At 44.5% G+C, this 24,469-nt stretch overlaps 1 protein-coding gene across 3 annotated transcripts in view; it reads right to left on the minus strand.

Moving 5' to 3' along the window:
• Positions 1-738: 738 nt before the first annotated feature.
• The window catches only part of Axud1 (AXIN1 up-regulated 1), a 31,562-nt gene continuing 7,831 nt past the window's right edge, over positions 739-24,469 (minus strand). The window contains exons 1-5 of one of the 3 annotated variants that reach the window (XM_070673372.1): positions 20,466-23,719; positions 8,876-10,973; positions 7,557-7,807; positions 5,977-6,399; positions 739-5,399 (exon numbers count right to left, since the gene is read on the minus strand). In XM_070673372.1, coding sequence (XP_070529473.1) covers positions 4,242-5,399; positions 5,977-6,399; positions 7,557-7,807; positions 8,876-10,973 — 3,930 coding nt within the window. In that variant the 5' untranslated portion in view covers positions 20,466-23,719 and the 3' untranslated portion in view covers positions 739-4,241. Of the gene's footprint in view, positions 5,400-5,976; positions 6,400-7,556; positions 7,808-8,875; positions 10,974-12,014; positions 13,033-20,465; positions 23,720-24,469 lie in introns of those variants that run through there. The other 2 variants (XM_070673371.1, XM_070673370.1) reach the window with 2 other exon arrangements.

Consider the following 24,469-nt stretch of genomic DNA (forward strand, 5'->3'; position numbering starts at 1 on the left):
TTCGCTCGTTGATAAGACAGTGATTCAAACGCGCCGCAAAGTTGAGGAATACAGGGTAACTTTAATAATTGTATCAAACTCATTCTTTTGCGGTTTGACGACTCAAATTTTTTTTTAAATAATTAATTTAGAAATAAATAAAATTATGCTACAGGGAACGTTGAAATAATCATAGGCTCGTTGTGAAAGCGATCGACTCTTAATGAGACTGTTCCTAGTTCGATTTCGACCCTCATCCCACATACACTTCAGTCTTATCAAACGTTTTTCAGAAAAAAAAAAGTTTTCCCGGAAAATAACTCGATAACGAGTCGAATGTTGTTTCTTAAAATATCATGCGCGAGAGAAGAAGCTTAAAAATTAAATTGTTTCTTCAAAGTATAATTAATCATTGTGACTTGATACGATGTACCGTGGAGAAAGGAAAAAAAAATTAGCATGAAACTTATTAGAAAAAAAAGAGGTGGAACAGATAACAAGGACAGATAGCAACATCTTTTCTCTGGAACATTAGGTTGCTATCGGAAAAAGATACGATAAGAGGCGCGCGGGTATCTACGCTTTTAGCGCTAAGTGCGACCGCGCAGTTTCCGTCTCGAATAATCGCGAGAGGCGAGGATAAAGAGAATCGCTTAAAAAGTGACGATTAACGTTAAACGCGCGCCGAGAAAATAAAAATGAGAGGCCGAGATGACAGACATTCAGACGATAGACAGACAGACAGACAGAGACGAGAGACGTTTTTCACAACATTTAATAAAACGCTATCAACTATGTATGCCTCTTTTTTACTCAAATACTCTAAAAGTTACTTACATACGTGTATAATCTTTTATATGTTTATTCCTTTTTTTTTTTCCTTCAATGCCACGCGGCTCGGACGTGTCATATCCCTCTCGCGCTTCGGATGCACCCTTTCCCATGCCACTCTCCCTCGATTCTCGCAACTGCTCTTTCGAAACGCTTCGTCACTTTTGCCCCTTTCTCTCCTCCCTTTTTCTTTGTCAATCAGCGATTTCTACCTTTCGCTCGTTTTCTTAGGCACCGATCATCGACGATGAACACAGTGAGGTACGCCAGCGCGATCAAAGAGCGAAAAGAAAAAAAAAAAGGGTAAAAAAAAAAGAAAGAAGAAAAAGGGTGCCTCACAAATCTCGGGAACTGACACGTCCAGCTTCGAGTGTATATGTACGTACGCGTACGTATGTTGAATATCGTGTATGTGGGTGTATGTCACGTTTTCACTCACGCGTATCCGTGTATGTGTGCGTGTGTACAAATTTAATACTATCGTCGTATCGTTAACGCTTCGCTTATGTATATAAGTGCTTCGATTAATCGTGGACACAGCGATCAACGTCCCGGGATGCGCTAAAGAGAGGTCCGTTTCTCTTGAAATGTCTTCTACGGGGACTGATTGATTTCTCCTTTTTTTTTTCTTTTTTTTTCCTTTTTCTCTTTTTTCGATTTTCGGAGGATGACGGGTGTGCAAAAGGGTAGGTCGGCGGTGACGGCGGTGCGGTATGTCCTCCTTTTCACGAATCTCCCTCTCAGCCGTTCATTGCGTCGCGGAGAGCCGAGCCTGTCGCCTCAAGCGCGAATTTCCCTCTTTTCCTTCTTCCCTCTTAAGCTTTTTTTTTTCTTCGTTCTCTTTCTCGTATTCGCGTCCATCAAATTTTTCACCACCTTCCGCGTTCCCCGCCCGAGAGAGAGGAGGGTGTCTCTCCCTTTTATTCGGGTCAGAGAGATAATTACGCGACTAAAGTCGTATATAATTACGTAGGCACCGTAATATCAGTTACAAATGTGTTCAACAATTTAAAATGGAGGACTTCAAATGTATCGAGCGCCAAATTATAAAAGTATGATTGCTCTAGATAGTTGCCTATATGTGTACATTTATATATAATTATATATAGAAATATAATTTGGGAAAACATATAATATATCGATAACGTATATAAAATTAACTTTCGATTGCGAACAATCAAATTAATTGCTTTTGACCATTCCGCGATTCCCGATCGTGACGACGAAATAATATCATTTATAAAAATAAAGGCATAACAATTGTGTACATTCCTATCAATACATTTTTTTTTCTTTTTCGCAAAGTATACCTATATAATTTTAAAATATATCATTTTACATGCAATTTTGTATATATATCCTTTTTTATACATGCATAATTATAAATCTAAGGACCGTTCACGCGAGCGAAGATGCTTCCTTTCGAAAAAATATTTCTCTGGCGCTCGACACGTTCGAGATCTTCGCGCTTGGAATTCGCGAGAGAAGAAAATCGAAATCCGCGCTTTGTCGTCGATCGTCACTGGAATATTCGCAGTTTCTACATTGACCGGCGTAAAAAAGTCCCATATAATTTATCTCTTAACTTATGAACTTGGCGCTAAACCGTTCTCCTGCTATCTTCTCTTATTATTTCTTCTCCTTTTTTTTTTTTTTCCTTTTCTTTCGTATGCACAAGTATCACAATCGCTCACGTATCACGCTTGTCTACGAATGTGTCATGTGTACGCGTGTGCTTTTTTTTTCCCTTCGCTTTACAATTTATTTATTTTGTTCTTGTCGTCGCTATCGTCAACGAAATGCCGTGGTCGCCCCGTTCGTTCCGCATCCAAAGTTCCGTTCTAGAGCGCGATTCGGCAGCTCTAACGATTCGAGAGATCTGCAATCTCATTTCTGGAATTCGACCTCATCGAGAGATGCAACGCACTGTGCAAAATGCAATAATTTTTTTTTTCCTTTTTAAGAATGTTTCTCAACGCTAAAAGAGCTTGGACGTGAAAAACTGAGCATAATCAGTTATGTTAACTTCAATCTAATTCCGATTAGATTAGCTCCGGCTCTATTTAATTTCGTAATATAAAATAATAAATTGTATATATTTTTATTAAATATATATATATATAGTACTCATGTGTGTGTGTGTGTGTGTGTGTATGTGTGTGTGCATGATGTGTGAAGAAAGTTATATAAATATTATATAAGTTCCGATATAAAAATATTAAATACAGATTTCATATTTGTATAATAATATATATATAATATATATATATATATATATGTATATAAACTTCAATATACAGAGTACATATTGCGCGTATGCGACATAATTCATATCGCACACAGTATAATATATAAATGATATAAATTTTCAAAATTCAACTCTGTGTATATGTGTGTATTCGTGTTGTACACGTGCATTCCAGAACGATTCTCTCGAATTAGAGCGGGCGCAGATTCGCTCTAGATCGATACGTTATCCGCGTACGCAGCCTCCCGAACAGGAGGCCCGCCCTAAAAGAACACGCGACTCGTTCTCGGTCGGTCGTCCCTATGCTTAAAGTTAGGTATTATAAACTGCAATCTATAAGCTGATCCCATGTGTTATTTCTTGGTCACAACCTCGTTGAAATCTTTCTTTTCCTACGATTGCTCACGGATCGCTCTTAAACATTCTCGACGAAAATTTCGAGACTCGAAGGTTTCACAGACTCGAGACCTTCCAGGCTCTGAAATGCTCGTCGTCGTCGTCTCTTTCGGCGTGCGTCGTCGGCGTTCTGAGTAGTTTACCGGTTCCGCGATGTGCTTTCGTTTTTTTTCTCGCTTCTCGTTACAAACGAAAATCAATTCTTAATTGCGATAAAAAAATTGTAAAACTTTCACGTGTGGAACGATCTAGTCAACCCGGTGATTCTGGGGTGCCGACGACGACGTCGTGAGTTTGTCCATCCCGGGCGGACGCACATGTCGTAGCCATAAAATTTCCTAATGACCTCTGGGCGAGATCTTAGAAACGCGACGCTTTGGCCCCGGGAGATCTTTCATCTCCCTCGGAGGGCACTATACTCATTTCCATTCGCGTTTCGAAAAAGTAAACTCTTTCCGAGTTACCCTTCTCGGTCTAGATTGTCCTCGAAGTCCTCGTTTTCGAGATTATCGCAATAATGGAAGAGACCCGAAGGATGCCGATCTTTCAGGCTGTAAAATAGTCGAGCGATCAAGATCGTTCACGGAGTGTTCCGAGTAGCTTCGTGGTGTCCGGCGTTCGAACGATCCTGGACGAATAGCTCGAGGGAAACGGACTGTCGAGCGAAGGGTTGAATTCCTTGTTCGTCAGCTTATTGCGCAACCAAAAAAAGGGGCGAGCTTCCGACGCGCTTTAAGCATTCTCAGTACTTTTAAATATTTTTTCCGCGAGGTAGGCTTTTCTCATCCTAGGCAGACACAGTTTCCACCATGGATTTCTTGATGATTTCGCCGAAGTTTTCGTCGCAGTCTTCGGACGCACCGTCCGGCTGCGGCTCGCCGGTGACTTGACCCGGTTCGATCATCTCCGCGACCTTACCGGCCGTGCTGTGAGTACCGTAAGTAGCGTGGTGTTGCTGTGGCTCGTGCATCTCGCCATAGTATGAATACCTGCCGCTCAGGAGCTCCGAAAACGGTTCAAGTTTACCCTGCATCTGCTGTACCACCGTTGCATTTATCGGCTGCGAATTAGTAAGATTCGTGTACTGTGCGGTACTCGTGGCATCATCCTGCGCGAACACGTCGTAGGACGGGTGCTGTTGTTGCTGTTGCTGCTGCTGGTTTTGCGGCGGTGGCGGCTGTGGCATTTGAAGCCCCTGGGTCGCGCAGCCTCCCTGAAGAGCAGCACTCGCGGCGTCCTGTCCGTAGGGCCCATAGTGCGCGAAGGCCGGATTGGGCGGCGATTGAAATTGCGGCGGCTGAAACTGCGGTATTCGCGACGTGGACGGTAGATTAGCGTATGGCGATCCGTAATCCTGATACGAAGACTGCTGGAAGCTCATGCCGCCACCGTTACCGCCTCCGGTGCCGTTGCCACCGTTAGCGCCGCCACTCTGCACGCCGGGCGAAAAGCTTTGAAAGGCCTGACCAAACTCCGGGTGCAGCTTTCGTTGCACCACGACTGATTGACTGCTGTCCACCGCGTCCTCGCTCGCGTAACAGTCGTCCCTGATAGCGTAAAGATCCAGACTGTCTTCCCGTGTCCCAGGCACTTCCGGTTGGCAGCCAGCTCCGACACCGTCGTGACTCGTTTCGTAGTGCAAGGTCGTGAATCCTCCTCCGCCGGGTCCCGTGCCCGGAATCGCGCATGCATCTCTGCCCACAGTGCCCTCCATTCCTAAGGAACCGATATCCCTCAAAGAACGAGCGCTCCTGCTGTTCTGATTGTCTACAATCTGATCATGATCACCGCCGCCGTCTTCCTCGCGCTGCTTCTTTTCCAGTTCCAATCGCATCAGCGTGTGGATGAAATGTGTTCGCACTCGCACCGGATTAAACTCGATCCTGCCTGTGCTATTTGCGCAACCATCTCGCGTGCAGCCGCATGGAAAACCCGGTCGATCCACCTGAAAACCGTATTCAATAAAAAATCGTTTCCTTGAATAAAGCACTTTTTTTCGTGGCTAAGCTCGACCTCAAGCTTCATTTGTTAATCCTTCGATCGGTTAAACTGATTTAAGCTGAGTGGAAAATAGACGAACAAAAAGATTAATCGTTGAACGAATTTAACGCAATGCAATTTACAAGAGTTACAAAAAAATAATAAAAATAAGGATCACTTTAATTTTTCTTTAGTAAAGATTTTATATATTTTATTTATAGAGAGAAAAAAAAATTCAGATATGTAAAATCTGAAAAATATATTTTATATATTATATATATTATATATTTTACAGATCTTACATATCTGAATTTTTTTTTCTCTCTATAAATAAAATATTCAGATATGTAAAATCTGTAAAGTATATATTATATATGTATATTATATATTTTACAGATTTTACATATCATCACATATGTTTCTCTCTTTCTAAAACGCTTTATCAGATCTTGTTAGAGTGACATTATCATATTAGACCCAATCGCAAATTCCATTAATTTAAAAAAGTAAAATTGTTCTCCAAATATCTTTTGCTTCCTCACCTGACATTTTACGTTCGCCCTGCTGCAAGGACAGCTCTCGGGATCGCAGTATCCCTTGCAGCCACAACCACAATGCTCTCTGCTAGCGCGGATATCACGGCACTCGTCCTTCTCCACGGCGTCTATCCTTCGAACTCCGGCAGCTCTAAGAAGTGCTCGACGCTGCCACGTGGGTACCGGCTGCAGGAAATAATAGCTGTCGATGTCGAGCTCCTCGTTGTCGCTCGGCTCTTCATCGGTGTCGTCGCTCGGGTCCTCAGAACTGGACGCCGTCTCGGTCACGCAATTTGTCGCGCAGTTGCGCTCAGAGCGCAATTGCGCGAGACGGGCGCGGTGAATCCGCCTCTGCTCGGCCGCGTGTTCCGACAACGAGAACCTCTCCGCGTGCGTGTGCGTCGCGCTCATCCCCAGAGTGCTGCCTCCCTGAAACCGGCAGGATCGATCTCACATTTCTAGCTTTAATTTGCACGCCCGGTGTACGTTTAGTACTTATTTAACCGGCGATTAATCTTTGAAATAAAAGTCGCAAAGGATCGGAAGAAAAAAGAATTAATCATCTTGTCTTCGTAATTTTAAAACTTGTACAGGCTTACGAACAAATCTACATAATGAAATTATTGATAGTAAAAATAGTAATAAAAAAGCAACATATGGCATTAGATTATAAATTAATAAAAAAAGCTCAGCGATAAAATACGAATAATATTATTTTTCTTCTGTTTGGCAATTTTATGGAAATATCGTGCGTCTTAAACCTTGTACGATTAAAGAGAAGCATTACATTACGATTCATCGTAGACTTTTATCGTGAAGTAGTAACACACACAAAAAAAAGGGGGAGTCGATGGTGTCTTGTACAAATTCGATGGCAAATATTATGGCAGTATTATTGAAAAGTATTACATATGATGCGAGATGGAGGGAAGAAACGATAGACTTGTTTTGCGCGAATGCGGTCAAAAAAAAAAAGAAGGATCGATCGCATAGGTACCTTACGTACTACATAAATTCGATCTTATATTCTTACAGCGGGATGGATATTACAAATGACGGTACGATTTCCCGTCATAAGCGCTTGTTATTCGGATTACTTCGGGTTATTACGAGCGCTTGTTATTCATTCTTTCAGTCTGCATAAAGAAAATCTTGATATCGCGTACATCATACGTGCCGAAGTAACGAAAAGAACTTCCACTCGCGTTATTTATGTTACGCTATACGTGCAAAAGAAAAGGAGAGAACGAATAAAGAGCGAAAAAGCAATAGGAAATAACTAGTAGAAAACAATTAGGAGCTTAGTAACTGGCCGGGGCCAGAAGCGCAGGCATGTAAATTGCAAAGAGAACGATAACGAGACAAATACACTTTCATATTCATACTTTTCCGGGACGATGGAATAAAAATATGCGAAATGTGGCGTTCAATGAAGCACTTACTGCTACGAGCGTAACAAGGCGGACGGGGTAGACACAAAGGGAAGAACACCGTCGGGTAATATAAAAATAATAAAAAGTTGTTCGCGCGACTGAAGGGAAAGGTGAGAGAGGGAGAGAGAGAGACGAACCAATTTTCGGGCTTACCTGGGAAGGCACGCAAGTGAAGCCTTGTGCTCTGGGGAAGTAATAGACCGTCACCGCGTCGAAGTGGATGTTGCGCTTTTTCTTCAGGGGCTCGTCGACGTTACCCCGCGATTCGTCGCCTTCCATGCAGTCGGTCAGTCTGCGCTTCAGGTTGCTCTTAGCCGGAAGCGCCCGGAAGCTCGTCAGGGGTAACTGGCCCGGCGTTCCGGCCGTCCCCGAGGACGTCGCGTAACCGTCCAATTGGCTCACTCCTAAAAAAACGCGAGCTCCGTGTCACGAAACAGTAAGTCTCTTACGGAAATCCCTAATGAGAACGACGAGGCGCCAACGCTTTTTCTCAAATTTCGCGGAAATCGCGAAGACGAGGCGCCGACACGCTACGACGATTGAAAAGAAATTTAAAGAAGTGGACAATCCGCCTAAATCTTTTTACGAAATTTTCAAATCAAGCAGCAAGAGATTCTGAATATAAAAATTGCTTTTATTTTTATTTTATTAAAAAAGAAAAAAAGTATTTCTCGCTAGTTAAATTAAATTGCGATGTTGAAATTCTTTGTTCGTCTTTCGAGGCAGGTTTTGTTAATTCGAAACTTAGACGCCGCGATAGAAATCAATTGGTTTGCATTTTTGTTAAGAAAAGTTCACTGTAGTTTTTTTATCGAAGCAGCAGTGCTTGCCGCTTGTTCTGGGATACCCGGTGTATTGCGCGTTGACAATCGATGCCGAGGCTTATCGTGTTGCGCTCTGCTCGTTCGCTTGCTCGCTCGCCGGACAGTTTCGATCAGTAAATACGAGACTAGATTGGTAAAAAGAATCCTCGCGGAGTTTAAAAAATTTTACATTTTTAAAGAATACAAATCTGGAGAAGTCTTGGACTTAATTATCTCGTTTAAGATGATTATCTTTGAAAATTTTATGCTTAATAGAAACCTCTTTACTAAAAGATTGTACTAAAGCAGCTTTTATCAAAAGCTTTCGTAGAAAAGTGAAATAATAATGCAATCTCTGTACAGATAATTTAAGCATCGAGTTATTAAAATTTTAGCACATAGATCAGAAATTGAATATAAAAGTAAGATTAACGTACAATAAATCTTGATTGACAACGAAAAAAGTTATTAATAAAGTGAAATACAAAATAAATTTTTATTTTTTTTTATTTTTAATATTATTCAACTAAATTAAAATTTTCAATGGGCGTATCGAAATAACGAGCAGTCAGAACTCTATAATAGTTCAGTCATTCGACTTGCGTCGAAATCGGCGAAAGGAGAAAAGAAGACTTGCACGAGAGATTCGAAAGAGAAAGCGCCTCTTACCTTTCTCCTTGTCGGAGAGGATGTCGTCCGGTAGTCTGTCGAGGAAGGAAGTCTCCGAATCGCTTTCCGGTGCGGGTGCTGGTCCCGAGTCGCCCGGGATCTCGTTACCTAGGCCGGAGTCGCTCCCATCGGACCTCACCTCGTCTCTGACGCCGGTCGCCAAGGTCAGACTTTCGGCGGAGTCCTCGGTATACGCTTCCGGTCGGTCAGCCTCCAGTCTGGTCATGATCGGCGCCATCGCCTCCACGCAACACAGAGCGACCCCTTCGGAGCAAGGTAACTGATCGGGCGCCATGTCGACGTCGCGCAACTCGTGGCGAATACTCGTGATAGGCGACACCTCTGAACTATCGGAGCCGGTCTCGGTTTCCGTCTCGGTGTCGACACCTTCGGCAACGTCCGCGGATATCTCTGGCGTCTCCTCCGGCGAACTCGGCATCGTCTCCGATGAATCCAGCTCGTTCGACACGCGGCTGTCCTCGGCCGAGCCCGTCAGCACTACTTCCTCGTTCTCCTCGAGCTTACCGATTATCGCGACGGTCGTGGGCTCGTTGCTCTTCTCCAGGCTTTGCGGGGTCTCGGTCTCTTCGATATTATCCGGTTGCGACGATTGCTGAATCTGACCCTCTCCGATTCGCTCCAGCACCACCTTACACTTCTTCAAGATTAGTTCATTATTCGTACTGCAAACTCTCTCGATCTGTTCTTGCGTCTTCGATCTTGTTATCGGAGACAAGCTGCTCTCGCACCGTTGCTTTTTCGGACTTTTCTCGTGAATCTTTGAAGCTTCGACGTGCAAATCGCACTCCTCCTCGGCGACATCCGTTCTTTCACCGGAAAATGGTGAATTTTCTTCAACGACGAAGTCCCATATGTTTTCATTTGCATTCACTTCGCATTGGTCATCCTTCTTCAAATTATTTTCTTCGATGCGATTCAGCACAATCGATAGATTTCGACAGATTGGCGATAACACAGAATTCGTTGACGTCTCGACGGCGCACCTTGCGGGTGAAATGCAGGGCTTGCTTCCAGCGTCGTTGGCAGCTACGTTTGTATCCTCGGCGTCGTTTTGACGTGGCTCCGTCGTTCCGTCCGAGCTGTCGCTTCTCGAAAAGATCGAAGAAGTCGCATCGATCCCGAGCGTTGTAATTTCCCCCTCGCTGTCGTAATCCATCTTTTTGCTCGCAAGGTTCAACGTGTTCTCGATGTTGTCGAGAACGCTGCTCGTGCACTCCGAAGAGTTTACATCGATTACTGTCTTCTCTGCTTTTCCGTCCTCCACGTCCTGTCCTCCGTGATTGACGTCCTGTATTTTCGAATTGTTCACGAACAATTCGGCCGGGACGTCGTTGCATCTCGACGTTGCCTTACTCTCGAGCTCGTCCCCGAAGAGACAAGATTCCGAGGTCAGAGACACCTCGCCCAGAGTTCTCTCTCGCAGGCTCACCAACACCGGTGACAGTCTTCTGACATCGTTCCTCAGCTGAATCGCCTGCTCCTCCGGGATCTCAATACCGATCCTCTTAATTTCTGCCCCAATCGGCAGGAAATCATTTGCGGCCGGCCTCTTTCTGGATACGTCCGGCGACGCCGGCTTCTCGATTTTGTTTTCTAACACTTCTAAACACTCTCCGACGTCGCGATCTTGAGACTCGGATGTTCTCAGCGATACCTCAAGTACCTGAGGAGTATCTTCCGTCGATTTTTCCACAATCTTGTTTTCTTCGCCTCTCTCGATCTCGCTAGCTTGCTTTGCTATCGTTAAACCCATATTAGCTTTTTCTCCTTCCCCTTCTTTCGTCTGTTCTTCTCGATCTCCTTCAGGTTTGTCACACGATTGTCTCGCTTCGAGTCCTTCGTTTTTCGGTCTTTCGTCCAGTTTTTCACATATCATCACCAAGTCCTCCCGCACAATAGATGGACGCATCTCGTCATCGTTATCGCCATTTTCGGCATTCGTTATCGCCGCTGTTATTGTCTCTTCTAACGACGACGCGTTTCCTGCTTCGGCCTCCACTGAGGTGGAATCCTCTTGGGCCTCAACGAAACAGTCCTGACGGGCCAAAGGCGATTCCATCTCGGGTGTTTCTGCCATCTGCAAACATCAAATTTCAGTAATATTAAAGAACAGGCTTAACATTTTTTACGAAGGAGTATCAGTTTACCGCGCCATTAAGAACGATGATAAAATTATTAAATATATAATATCTCCTGCACGCAAATAACAAAGGCAACTAAAACGGAAATGCTAAATGTAAATCTCGCGATGAAATAAAAAATGATTAATGTTTTATGCGTTATGTGTGTAAATTAATTATATATATGTATTTCACGTTACATATTTGCTTTTATTTCGACTTAACAAATATATCAACGCAGTTGACAAGTGAGAATATGTGCGTTTCAAAATCCCAAGGCGTAGAATAAATGTGAAGCGGCCGATTTTCGCGAAAATATTGAAACAACGATTAACATATAGATCGGGTCGAAATTACATGATTGCGGAGTATAAATGAAAAGGTACCAAAATAACAAACGTAGAATACAGATTAATTGGGTCGTTACATTCACCGCGGGGGATGACTTTTGGCTCACCCTTTCTCCCTTCGGCGGGCGGACGATTTCACCAGTATTATAATTAACGATCATTGCGCTCTACCTTTTTCACGAAAATAACATAAGCAAGCCGGGGAGGACGGGGAAATCAATAATCCGCGCACTGATATCGCGCGCACCGTTGCTAAACCCAGAAGAGAATAAGTGAGAGAGAGAGAGAGAGAGAGAGAGAAGCGGGGGGAGAGAGGAGTAATAGGGAGAAAACATTGATACGAGAAGGAAAATCAATTTCCTGGAGCCTGGTGCAATTCCTACCCGTAGCTTTAAAACTTTTTCGATATATATATATTTTTTTATCGTTGTCAAATACAAGATACCGCGTGGGAGCTTACATATAATCTTGGCCGGAGATTATTGATTCAAAGCGCGGCGGTGAAAGGGGAGGATAAATGCGGGGGGGACCGGTAGGGAGCACACCTTCGTTCGCGTCACGAACGTGCACTATGCGCAAAGTTACTCTCGGGGACCCTAAGCCCGCCAGCAGGCCCCCGGGACGTAAAGAGGGGGGAAGCTCTTTTACCTTGAAGTCGCGCGATCCTTCCTCCAGCTTGGTCCAGTCTAGTGCCCCTCGACTTCGTGCCCTCGCGGCGAGGGCTCGCGAGCAGTTCCGCAGTTTCTCTTTATCTCTTTTTCTCTCTTTAGAGGAAAGGGAGAAGTCGTCTTAAGTCGTCTCGCGACTCCGGCTACCACCGTCGTCCCGTTCGCGAGGGCCCGGGAGATACCGATGATACGGTCCCATCGCAAGACCGGACGCGTCCTCGCGCGAGGGGGAAGACGAATGGCTCGGGCACAACATTCGCGACTGTCGAAACGATTCCCGGGGGGCACGTCCAATCGCGGAGAGGAGAGGTCTACCGGCTCGCCGGCACTCTCATGGGTAAACGCGCGAGATTCACCTTCGGAAATTCAACCGACCGCGCAGCTGGGGATTCTCCGAGACGTTTCCCGGAATCCCGTGAGGAATCGACGGAAAGCGGAACCAAGTCGGAGGAGTAATTCAAAGTGAACCAGGCGCGAACGTGAGGTGGACGAACGGAGGAGTCCCGGTCTGCGGCGCGGAAGAGAAGCCGCGACGGCAACTGGTGTCTTTTCAAAGGAGAGACGAGCGAGAACAACGAAAAGGCGCGATGATGACGATGACGAGGAGCGTATCGGTCGGAGAACGAAGGGGGACTGAGTCTGGAGATGTGGTGGAGTGGAGTGCGGCGCGTTCGACAGCTCGGAGCAGAGTGAGCGGAGGCGGCGTCGGCGTCGTCGATGACGCCGAGCGGCGACGCCGACGTCGACGCTGACGCCGACGCCGACGCCGACGTCGCGCTCTCGGATCCTCTCGGCTCGGCTCGACCCAGCTCGGATGGAAGACACGCTGAGGACGTGTGTTGGTGAATGCGTAATAGAGCGGTGCACACGGAACGCGGAGGAGCTGCCAGGGGTTCTCAATAAGCACAACGTAGACCGGATTAGTCATCGCCGGGCCGATCTGCCCCCTCGTCTCGCCCTCCTAGCAGCGTTTTTAATTTTGTCGAAACACAAATATCTTTTACAGCTTCTGCGAAAGAAAGCAAGCTGCCCGGTTTCGTTTTAAGAACGAAATTTTTCGACTTGAGCCGCGTTGCGAAAACGATTGCCGAGTTTGAGGATGGAAACAGAAGTGACGTAATCGGTATGGCGCAACTAGCGAGCGAGCGTTCGAAGAAGATCTCGAATAAATTAAACTTTGCTCTAGATTTTTTTTAAATTTTGTAAGATATTTTAACTTCTCTCTTTTTTTTTTTTTGTATTTTACCAAATATAGCTACTCTCGTTCTTTTTTGCTAGTGCGTCGAGTAAAATACAAGCCCGAATTGCATTCTTCTCGAGTGCAACCTCGACTGTACAATACAAATTGACAGTTCTCCAACGATGATGCATTCATTCGTAGTCTAATTATGTCAGTGATGCACGCGACGCATCGACGAAGAGGAGCAAAGTTTATTTACGAAGGAGCCGCGCGGAACATTATTCGTACATGATTTATAATCCTCATTGCGTGAGAAAATGATCTCTCTCTGTTCGCGAATTGTTCCGGGAACATAATCGGTCTATTTAAATAAAATTAAGTCATCGCGTAGAATAATTTGATGTAATTGAAAAATATGAGCACATCGGCAACGATTACATTTCGAAAATTCAATAACGCGTACAAATAGATGTATAAATTATTTTTCACGCGAAAACATTTATTTCTTAAACACTAGCGACTTGAAAAATATCCGCATTTTTTTTTTCATTGAATTTAGATGTAATAAATGCAAATATTTGGATTAAATATTTGTAGGGTGCAACTAAAACCTGGTGAATAATAAATTCAAACTGACGCACGAACAGCATATAAATGTCAAATTAAAATGTATAATCTCGTGTACGCTTTGCAAATATTTGACTGACGATCTGGGTGCTCCGAACCTTTTTTTTTTTTTTCCACGATTCAGAGATGCGAAAGTGAATACTATAAAAGATAATGAGAGACCGAAGGCGGGAACGAGACGCATATCGAGTATACGTGATAGTGACGCACAGTAAGAACAAAATCGACTGACGTAAGCGAAGCGAGCGGTGACGCAAATGTGCGCGATGAAGAACATCGCTTCTTGCCGATCTCGCTGAAGACTTCGCCGGAATCGCGAGATATTCGAGATCATCGCGCTCTTCGGCGAGCGGCGGCCGGCTTTTCGCGGGAGGACGCAGCGGACGCGATATTTGGAGGCCTGAATAAGTCATCTCCCCGAACGATCGCCTGAGAGCGATTTGCGGCGAGATAAAAAACAACGTTTCCTTCCAAATGCAAGCGCAACGCTTTAGTGCTTTACTAGAGTATGTTTACTACGAGAACTACTATCTGGAGAACGTGCAAGATCGCGAGGTCTGTGTGGATAGCGCTGGTACCGGAATTGGCGGCGTCCAACAATTGTTGCCTATCTCTCGTTCTCCCTCGCTTTCTGCCTTTCTCTCCTCCCCTCCCGCTCTGCCTCTTTCTCTTTCTCTCTAGTATGTATTTTTTTTTCCTTTCTATTTGACGCACAGCCGTGCACGTACGCCCGCGCATACAAGCGTACACATTTGTACGGTTCTCTCTCTCTCTCTCTCTTTCTCTTTCGTTTCACGGACGGTTCAACGAACGAGAGAGCGCAGCGCTTGCGCGCGGCGCGGGCGCCGTAATTGTCGCTACGCTCCGCGAAACTAGAAGGCGAGCGGAGTCTTCTCGTGGAATTTTCGCGGCCCGAGGAGCAGAGCTTCCTTCTCCGGGGTGACGGCGCGACCCCGGACCCCGAATCGAACCCCCGGCCATCGTCCCGTTCTCGCTGCGGTGGCGCGTGCCGAGATTTCCGGTGTAACGAGGGAGAGAGCCGCGCCGGTTTCGCAGGATTATTGATCGCCGTTCGCGCGAGTATTGATCCGCCACCGGTTTGGTGCAAAGTTACTCCGGATGCGAAAATGCGCGTGACCGCCTAATGTTGGAATCCGCTCGATCTCGGCCCCGAGCGTGCGCTCGAAATCGCGCGCGAGATCGCCGTTTCTTTTTCCGGTCCACCGGGCGGAAGCTGCGAGCGGACGTCTTGGACGGCGGAGAGGCAGATTGATCTTTGAGACGCGGGCCTTTATACGTGGACGTGTCGGAGTAACGGGAGGGGAGTTTTTCTACTATCGATCCGCAAAAATCGTTTCGCAATAATAGACGTACAACTGTATGTAACCCGAGTCCGAATCCAATCGTCCGACGAGAACGGCATTCAATTTGAGTGAAAATGGACCGGCGATCGTTGCGAAATTAAGAGACGAGCCAAACCTTCGTCTGCTCTTGACATCTGCTTCGGCATGGGAAAAATCAGGGCACGTCCCGCTATTTCTGCCTTTACGCGTAAGCGACGAATTTTTAACGCGATAATGACGGTGAATTCGTACGATTATCGATTGGCTTTCGTGTAAATATCGGCCCTCAATTGGTACCTCTTTGCGTCGGACGTGCAATATACGTCACAAATAATTTAATATGTTGATTGCCAGTGCGCTCCGTAATTTCACTATTTCGCGTTTAGCCGCCGGGTAAAATTATTTGCTAATTACTCGTGCGCAGTTTCTTTTAATAATAATTTATATTTACGATTAAGATTTGTTTAATCGCGAGGCAAAAGGACAAACAAGCGTCCCCGTCGTTCTGAATTTTTTTTCTTTACAAGAGGTTTTTCTCGAGTGCGAGCTGGGCAAACTCCCGAATAAATATAAATTCCCGCGATAATGAAAGTACCGCGGCGGTCGCGGAAAACCCATAAAGGACCCGCGCCGGTGTTCTCGAGAGCAATCCAGAGTTAAACGCGCGAGAACGAGAGGAGAGGCTGGTCGTCGGTAACCCGATGCTCCATCTAATTGAATTGGCAGAACGGACAGTCGCGATGGAAAGCTCTGCCGCTGTCCGCCTATCTCGCCATCTTGTAACGTCACCCCGACGGAGCTTTATTAATTGCTTTCTATTTAAAGACAATCGCTCGATTGAATCGCGCGCGCGATCGCGATCTCTTCGTTTTTGCGCGGCGCGCGTCATCAATCTCGCGCGGAAAGCCCGGTTCTCGCTAAATCTTTCTATTCCTCTCTGAATTTCCCCTTTGCTCGCTCGTTGCGCAAAAGCTGCCTCTCGATCGCTCTCGGCGACGACGCATTGTTGTGAACAACAGTAACAATTTGGTTCGCATAGGCGGATAATTCAATCTATATTAACCGGTTGCCAAATAGTAATATTATTAAACTAATTATACCGAAATTATTCGTTAATTACTTTACGGCAATACGGCGAGCAACACGTTATATTATTAATGGAACATTAATTAATATATACATATGTATACATATATACTATATGTATATACATATATATATCAATTAATTATTGCGTATTTATTAATCCATTATTAGTAGTTGAACACTAATAGAACTTTATCGATCGCGAATGCCAAGAGAACTTTTCTAATAGACGGCAGATATTATTTTACCCAACGACTAACTAAGGAAGATAAAAAAATTATTTTTATTACAAGTGGCGAAATGCATATAATGTCTTGCTGCGTTTAAAATTTACTGTGTAATTTTACAAAAAAAAAAAAAAACAGATAAATAATTAATTTAAATTATCAAAAGGTACACGTCGCGGATTTTTATTTTTCGAAGTTCAATTTTCAGATGCAATTTACCATTTGTAACTCCGCGAAAATTTAATCGAGATAATATTTCCCGTCGCATATTCGCTCGAAATCTAAAGACCCTTCGTTTTCGGGAGGATCTGAGGTCTCGTACCTTCTCTCGAACCCGTTCGACTAACCGCAGACGCGTTCGATCATCATCTAATGATATACTAACGTGTTTACGTCGTTCGTGCTTCCAAAATCGTCCGCGTCGGATGGAAGTGGAAGTGGAGGAGCAGGAAGAAAGGAAGAGGTAAAGAGACGACGAAGGGAACTAGTCCCCGGACGGAGGGATGCTGAAGACGGGGAAGGGTGGATGCATTCCGCAGCTTCCAGAGAGGCCACCGAGAGCGGAGGTGGCTCCGTATTATGTCCCATTCCCTTGCTCTTATTATTCCGAAGCGACCCACCGTCCCTCGCGCGTCTGTGTTGCATCCTCGTGTGCGTGCGTGCGTGCGTTGGTGAGGCCCACATATCGCCGGCTGCTCGCTACGTCTCCTTCGTCGGGCACATCGACTGGCGTGGCACGCGGCACACATGTTCCTATCGACGCGTTGTATCCGACTCTACAGGGTGTCCCGGTAAAAATCTGCCTGGTCGTGAAAGCCGCCCGCCGAAATAGAAAGACTCGCGCGATCTTAATCTGCTCCCGTTTACTCGATGGCGACATTGAAAAGAAAACAAAGCTGCGCGAACGTTAATGTAACGTGGAAAGGTGTAAGAGAGAAAAGAAATCGTTGCCTCGAGCGTGAAAAAAATATGCCGCTCGTGGGAATTGTGCACGGAAGTATTAATAAAGAAAAATCTTTTAATGGCGACGTTTCGAATTGGGAGATTATCGTAAAATACAAGTTGCAGAGAACGTATTTACAGACAACTATTAAAACTACAAGGAATTGGTTTCTGCCCGAGTTTTTCTAGTTTCTGCAACTTTATTTGCGAAATTTCTCACATTAAATTTTTTTTATATAATTTGCATCCACGGAACTTCTCTTTCCAAGTCGCGCTCGAGTCTGAATAAATTATTTTTCGCGTTCGTTAATCAACTTACGACAAAAGAGATGTTTCTAAAAGCGGCGCCACTTCTCGGAAAATCTCGAAAGTGCAGACACGCGAGTATAAAAATTCACAGAATTCCGAAAAAGAAAAAAAAAAAAAAAGGATCCGAGCGTACAAGGGACGTGTATGAAAGGATAATACATTAAGAACGAGGGGCGAAGAGACGCGAAACATAATTAGAAAGAGGTGGAAGCTCAGGAAGGTTTCCCGATACGTAGAAAGCGCTGTGGCGTAATATCGCGCCGTCTGCCGGTGTCGTAAAACCGCTTTGATCTCGGCTCTCTCTCGCCCACTTGGAACATTTTTATCTCCTTTCCTCGCATACAAGCAAGGACACCACCGCCTCCTACTTTCTCTCCCTCTGTTATAGCTTTTTTCTTTTTTTTTTTTATCCTTGGCTTTGCAGAAACCGACGAGACCAAGTCGAAACGCTTCTCTTTTTTTCACAAAAATCCGCATCAAGCCCCGATCAAACCGTCGCCTTCCCGTAATCCCTCTCACCACCGCGAACCGCCCCGCCGCACTCGGCGAAATGGGCGAGCGTTACGAGGCAGCCCTTAATATCGCCGCTGCACGTGGCCGGTGTTTCCTAACCGGCGATGCCGATGAATACGAAACGCGAGAACAGACGTTGCGGTACTAAAGATTCACGCGTGCTAAACTACGTGAATCTCCGAATACGGTTTTTCCTCGCGCGCCCGTGACGCACCCTCGTCTTTGATCTATTTAGAGCCGAGCTTTCCGCGAGGGATAAAAATACCGCGTGGTTAATTTCAAATTATGAACAACGGGAGACCTGAGAGGTTTCGCAGGTAAAGTCGCGAAGTCGAACGGAATATCTGCAACAACGCTAACTCCGAGATTAACGGTTTCATTTCCTTAAAAGTCGACCGGCGTGCAAACAAAAGGCTTCTCGCAGTTGAAAACCTTTTCTATAATTCGATTTTGAGCATACTTTTACGGCTACTTCGGCGCGGCGTATTTTCTTCGCTGAACTTCAGACTTCGGGGCTTCTTCGGCTGAAATTTTAATTTGAGACCGAGTTGCAAAGAGATATCGCGATAACATTGCGGAGCAATTAGAAATGAATCTCGGCCGTCGAAGGAAGAGCTTTATCTTAATTATTAACGCGATATCGATTGGGGGAGCTTATCGAACTTACGGTCGATCGCAGCTATGCACTTCCACATCGCTTAGCTGCACAGAGAAGATTCTATACCTAGCTTAGTGTATTCACCCTGACTTGAACCGCGTTGCTTCACCTATAACTCTTAAGAGCGCTCACAGATTTCCCCGTTGAATCGAAAGGGAAACACTTGTACTTGAGCGAAAAGCAGCACGTTAACTTCTCACTCTCGATTCCCACTTTCCTCAAAATTTACCCAGCAATTAATTAACTCGTCAATTCGATCTTATTCTATTCCATGGATTATCTGATTTTTCGCATCGCGAATTGTTATATTCGAGATATAACAATTTAATAACACGGAATACAACAGAGCACGAATTATTTCGTCGATATTAAGCACCGTGCGCGCTTATTGCAAGCAGAAATCGACGTTCTCCACTCAGGCACGTATCGCGCGTTAAACAAATCTCGAGGTACGGTCTTGGTAAAAGTCCGGGTTGCATGATAAGCACCCCCCTCGGGTAGCCAGAAATTTTACCGGTTGGTAGAAAGTAAATCAGAAATTCCGTAGGTAAGGGTGACGAGAAATCTGCTTTTCCACTCCGCTAACAAGAAAGCGGCATGACGAGCGGCGATGTTGAGGGTTGGGGGAGGGTAACACGGCGGAGGGATGACGAGAGGGAAAAAGGACAGAGACACGAGAGAAAAAGGGAGGAATAAAGAAAAGGTAAGGAGGGTGGAGAAGAAGAGGAGGAGAGAGAAAGAGATTACGAGACTATTTGAGACAAACTGCGGATATTTTGCGAGGGTGCGAAGAAGACGGACGAACGGATGGAGAACGCCGGGGGAAGGGGGGGGTGTATATTGAGGCTTGTAAATGGAGGTGGGTGGCTCAGGGGGTGGTTCCGCCAACCTCCGTCCGAATCGATCCCACCGCAGTGTAGCGCTATAGCAGCCCACGTGCATACATACCATGAACTCTCTGCTTCCATAATGCTATAGCGTTTCAGTGCTGCAACAATTATTACGACGTAGCGCCAGCTTAACGCTATTTGAGAGGCCGTTAGCGTTCGTCGGGAGGCTCTTTTATACAATCCGCACAAAAAAATCCGCGATTTACAAACGTTTAAAATTTTCTGTCCGAGTTTTAACATTTGGAAGATAATAATAAGAACTGTATGATGAACGTGTGACATTTTTTAGTACGAGAACGCTAAATGTTCGAGACTTCCGTAACCGGGAATGCTGAAGCGCTTTTCGAATTGGAGAGTCCGCAGTCTACGGATTTTCGAATAACCGGTCGTTGTAGGCTCGAACGACACGGTATCCTCGTGCACTGATTGCATGTCCAATACGAGGACCACCGACGCGCTCATTCAATTCGCGGTCCATAACTGCGAGCGCGGAATGCACCGGCGACATCGGTCGTGCGCGGGAACACGGCGGAATACGTCGTAGTAAGGGGTTGGCAGGGAGGCAACGTGGGAAGATAACGGTCCAGAGAGGTATTATAACGTGTGTCACGGGACGCGCGCACAATCGACTCGCACACTCGTCCGATAGTACCTACATGTATCCTCGTGAATCCGCTCCGGGAGCCCGTACCTCTTCCAGGGATCTCAAGTCGGAATTTCGGAATGCTTAAACTCGTGCGTCTGGTTCAATTTGGATGTTTTACGAGCGAAATCGTGACGATTCGCGAATTCTAAGCGCCCCATGAATTTCATCAACCGCTTTTATTTACCTATCAGCAGACGACATAATCAATTGGATACTTGAAGCATTGAACAATTTAATTGTAACGCTTGTATCTTTATCGAAATAAAAAATAGTTATTGGAATTTTTGAAAGATTTTCTTAAAAAGACCCTCATCTTTCAGAATCTTCTGCATTTAATACTTGGAAATTGATAAAAAAAAAAGAATTTATATTGCATCGGAAATATGTATTTAAATTATAAATATGAATATTTTTGAGCATCTGGCTTTACGAGTTCCGAACAGTCGTAGCGATCTGAGAGCCGGAGGGAAAAGAGCTAGGCGAGCTGGAAGTCTTAATTTTTAGATTAAAAAAATAAAAAATTTAAAAGCTACGATCAAGTTCTCGAATTCAAAGTAGTTTCAACAGTCGCAGTTGAACGTTACGGAGAAAAGGAAAGCGGCGAGATTCTAGTCAGGTAGAGGCAGGGCGCGAGACGAACTCCTGGTTAACGGGACCGTAATAGCGGGGTCAGACGAGCTCCTCGCTTCCTCGGTCACTGCCGCTCCTCTCGGCCTCGCAACAATAACCGTTGCTTGAGTTACAATAAACGGTCTCACTGAATACTTGTAATCAAGCACATTCATTAAATATTCCTTACAATTTCGCGGAAATTGTTTGTCAAAATCAATGAAGACTGACTAGTCGTTATCTCTATTATTACTTTATATCGTTACGCTAGCTTTATCAATGAATTATAATTACCAATACACATTACTAAAATCTTAATTAACGAGCATAATTTCTATTCCAGATCGATTCATTATTTCAATTAATATTTACTCAGAAAAAAAAAATCAAGTTACAAGTTTTGTCGCGGAACTTTTGAATTCAATCTTTCGATAAGATAAGATATCATAACTTCGAATGGTAGTGTGATACTTCAGATCTTGGACTTGTGGAAGATATAAATTGATACTTCAATGTAAGACCTTCTAAGCCACTTGTTAGAAACCCGGTGTTTCAAGCCGCGTAGGCGCACGTGGCGTTACTCTGGGACCTAAAAATCCTTGGCTGAAAATTCCGCATTGTCTTACTGCATTACTGCCATGCATACAAATAATATGACGCGAGCGCGGCACAGTTGCACATTACGTGGATGAACAGTTGTCGTCACGCTCGTATCGCTGTGACGTCGACTGATTAGGAGTAGCAAAGGGTAGAAGCAGCTCTAAGAGTCTAGTAAGAACTAATGTTTCCATCCGTTGCAAAAAGTAGACGCTCGACAAAAGTATTCGTTTCAAATTACAAAAAAGAAAAATTTATCTCTTTTTTTTTTCTCTCGATAATATAAATGAACACAATTTTTCGTAGGTTTTTCTCCCATAATAAATTCCTAAATAAAAATCAGTAACGATTCTTGTGTTACGATAATTATTAAAATTTATTCCTCAACGCTATGTTTTTAAGAAACTTACTTTCGAGTCAAGAATTTTTTTTCCTCAATCCTTAATTATTTTATTATTAATATATATCTTCTTATTTGGAGATTTCACGTAAGCGTTTCTCGTCGGCGACATCTCCTCCATTTGTTTTAAAAATACTAATCACCACGCGATGCGAATGAGAGCTTGGCGTGGATTCGACCCGTTCCACTTTTCGCGTTCTTCCTCTTTTTCATTACCGTTCCTCGATTTTTCTCGTATTGCGTTACGTTGAAAAGTGCGGATCGCTGAGAGCGGCGCACGAAATGTCTATTTATTCATGACGTACGCGACTTCCAAGGAGAACGAGGGCTGACCCACATTTGCCGGCGACCGAGCGACCTCCGTAGGTGGTATAAGCGGGCACGCCGGCCGCGTTATCCTTCGGCCGTCTCTCTTGCGCGAGGATTTGAAATTCTGAATGAAAAATACCTTCTTGTGTAAGACATCGCGTAACGTCGCGCTCCAGGGGGAAAAACACTCGTCTCGTTGTCGTACTACCCGAGCCAAGGTGTTAAAGCCATCGGTCAAGATTTCATCGACTTCCAGCTTCAACGTCGCGCGTCTTATTTTTATGAATGAGTAAATACATATTTTTTTTCTTTTTGCAATACCGCGGAACCAATATCGTTAGGAAAAGCGCTGAAAGACGAGTCAATTATCCCGGCACAGCCAGCGAAGCCGAATATGTTATCCGCAATGCCGAGAGGAAATATTTAGCCGCGATTGCAATATAAAATTTCTCGTTACGTATTTATCATCCTGGGAACTGCGAGCAAGCTAATACAGCTTTCCGCGAAAAGATACCAGCGGGATTATTTGAACAACGAGTGGACAGCTGGACGCGAGGGATGATTTCTAAAAGTAGCGCTCGGGAACCAGCTTTTCGTATCGCGAAGTCAACTCTGGCTGTCGGCGCTTTTTCTCGGATGTGAAAGTGCGCTGTCCAGGACGACCGGTAAGGCAGAATGCAAGTGGAACAAACGAACGGACGGACAAGCGAGCGGGCTTGGTGCCGCAGTTGCAAAATCATCCTGAGATCGCCGACTCCGGCTTGGCTTGGCTGCGCCGCGCCACGTTGCGCTGCGCTGCGAAGTCAAGTTTCACAACCCAGCCATTGTTAGATGGAAACGATGTCGAAACCGCATCAATTTTAGAGGAAACGAGGCCAGAGCGCAGAAGAAGCATCGTGGCGCCTCGACCTTCGAAAACACGTGAGGAAAACCGGGAAATCCGGCTGGGAAAACTTTTGCGGTCCCTGAACTGAAGACAGAAGAAATTCGCGAGAACGAGTCTCTTTTTTTTTTTTTTAACTTTTCTCTTTTTTTTACTACGAAAGTAAATCTATCGCAAACAATCCAAAATATGCGTTGTATGTATGTACGCGCCGTCAATAATATTCTGCGCTTTCAAATTTGATTCTGCTCGGTTTAATTACAAGTGCTACTCGTTGATTTTATTTCATTTAAAGCTCCACTCCTATTTCTCTTCCACTTCTCGTTGACGGGTGAAATAATTTTTAAATATCACCGTCCGAGTATGGGTTGTCGTGTAAAAGTACATGAAAGACTGTGCGAGTTTTTTTCTTTTTTTTTTAATAGATAAGCACGTAACGCTGGGATTTTATTAGGGTACTTTATTATTACTCGACATTTTCATTTTCTTAAAGAATATTATTGTTTTTTGGATCGGATAGTTTAATAGTGTCATGAAAGACTTGAGAGAGACGAGATTAGATTTAGAGTACGATAAAATTTTAGGATCTAAAAATTCTCATTAATAATATAGTGATTATTTCGAAAATAAACGTAATATTATAAATTTTTTTAACACCGTCATCACAAGCCGATGAAATGTAATTTACTTTTTAAAATATAAATTATATAAAACTTTTCGCTGTAAAATTGAAAAAGGAGATTCTGGTTTTCATGTGCAGCTTTGAATTTATCGTGATAAATTTTGATTATAAATCGATAATATGCAACGCATGGACGCTCTTTGAAAGAGACGAAAATAAGGGAAGAGAAAGAGAGAGAGTGGAATAGAGGACTGTGGACGGAGCGTTCGCGAGATGTTCCGACGTCCCTCGTCAATAACGTGTCCCCGAGGCGGACGTCACCACACGTGATACCATCGAGATAACGCGAGAAGGGGATAGATTCCCATTTCCCATGAAACTGACCATTCCTAATTCCAAGTCCTCGCTAGGATGTAATCGGGATAAAGCGCCGCTTAGCGCCGCGAAAGGGACGCGACGATAAAAGCCTCCCCTTTATTAAAAAAAAAAAAGTTATAATATTATTTTAAAGAATATGATAAAACAGATTTTGTTTACGGGTTTAAACAGCGTTGATTGAAATTTTTATCATCGCTGCGAATCAATTAATTATCT

This window comes from Cardiocondyla obscurior, linkage group LG28 (genome assembly GCF_019399895.1).
Source record: "Cardiocondyla obscurior isolate alpha-2009 linkage group LG28, Cobs3.1, whole genome shotgun sequence".
NCBI lineage: Eukaryota > Metazoa > Arthropoda > Insecta > Hymenoptera > Formicidae > Cardiocondyla > Cardiocondyla obscurior.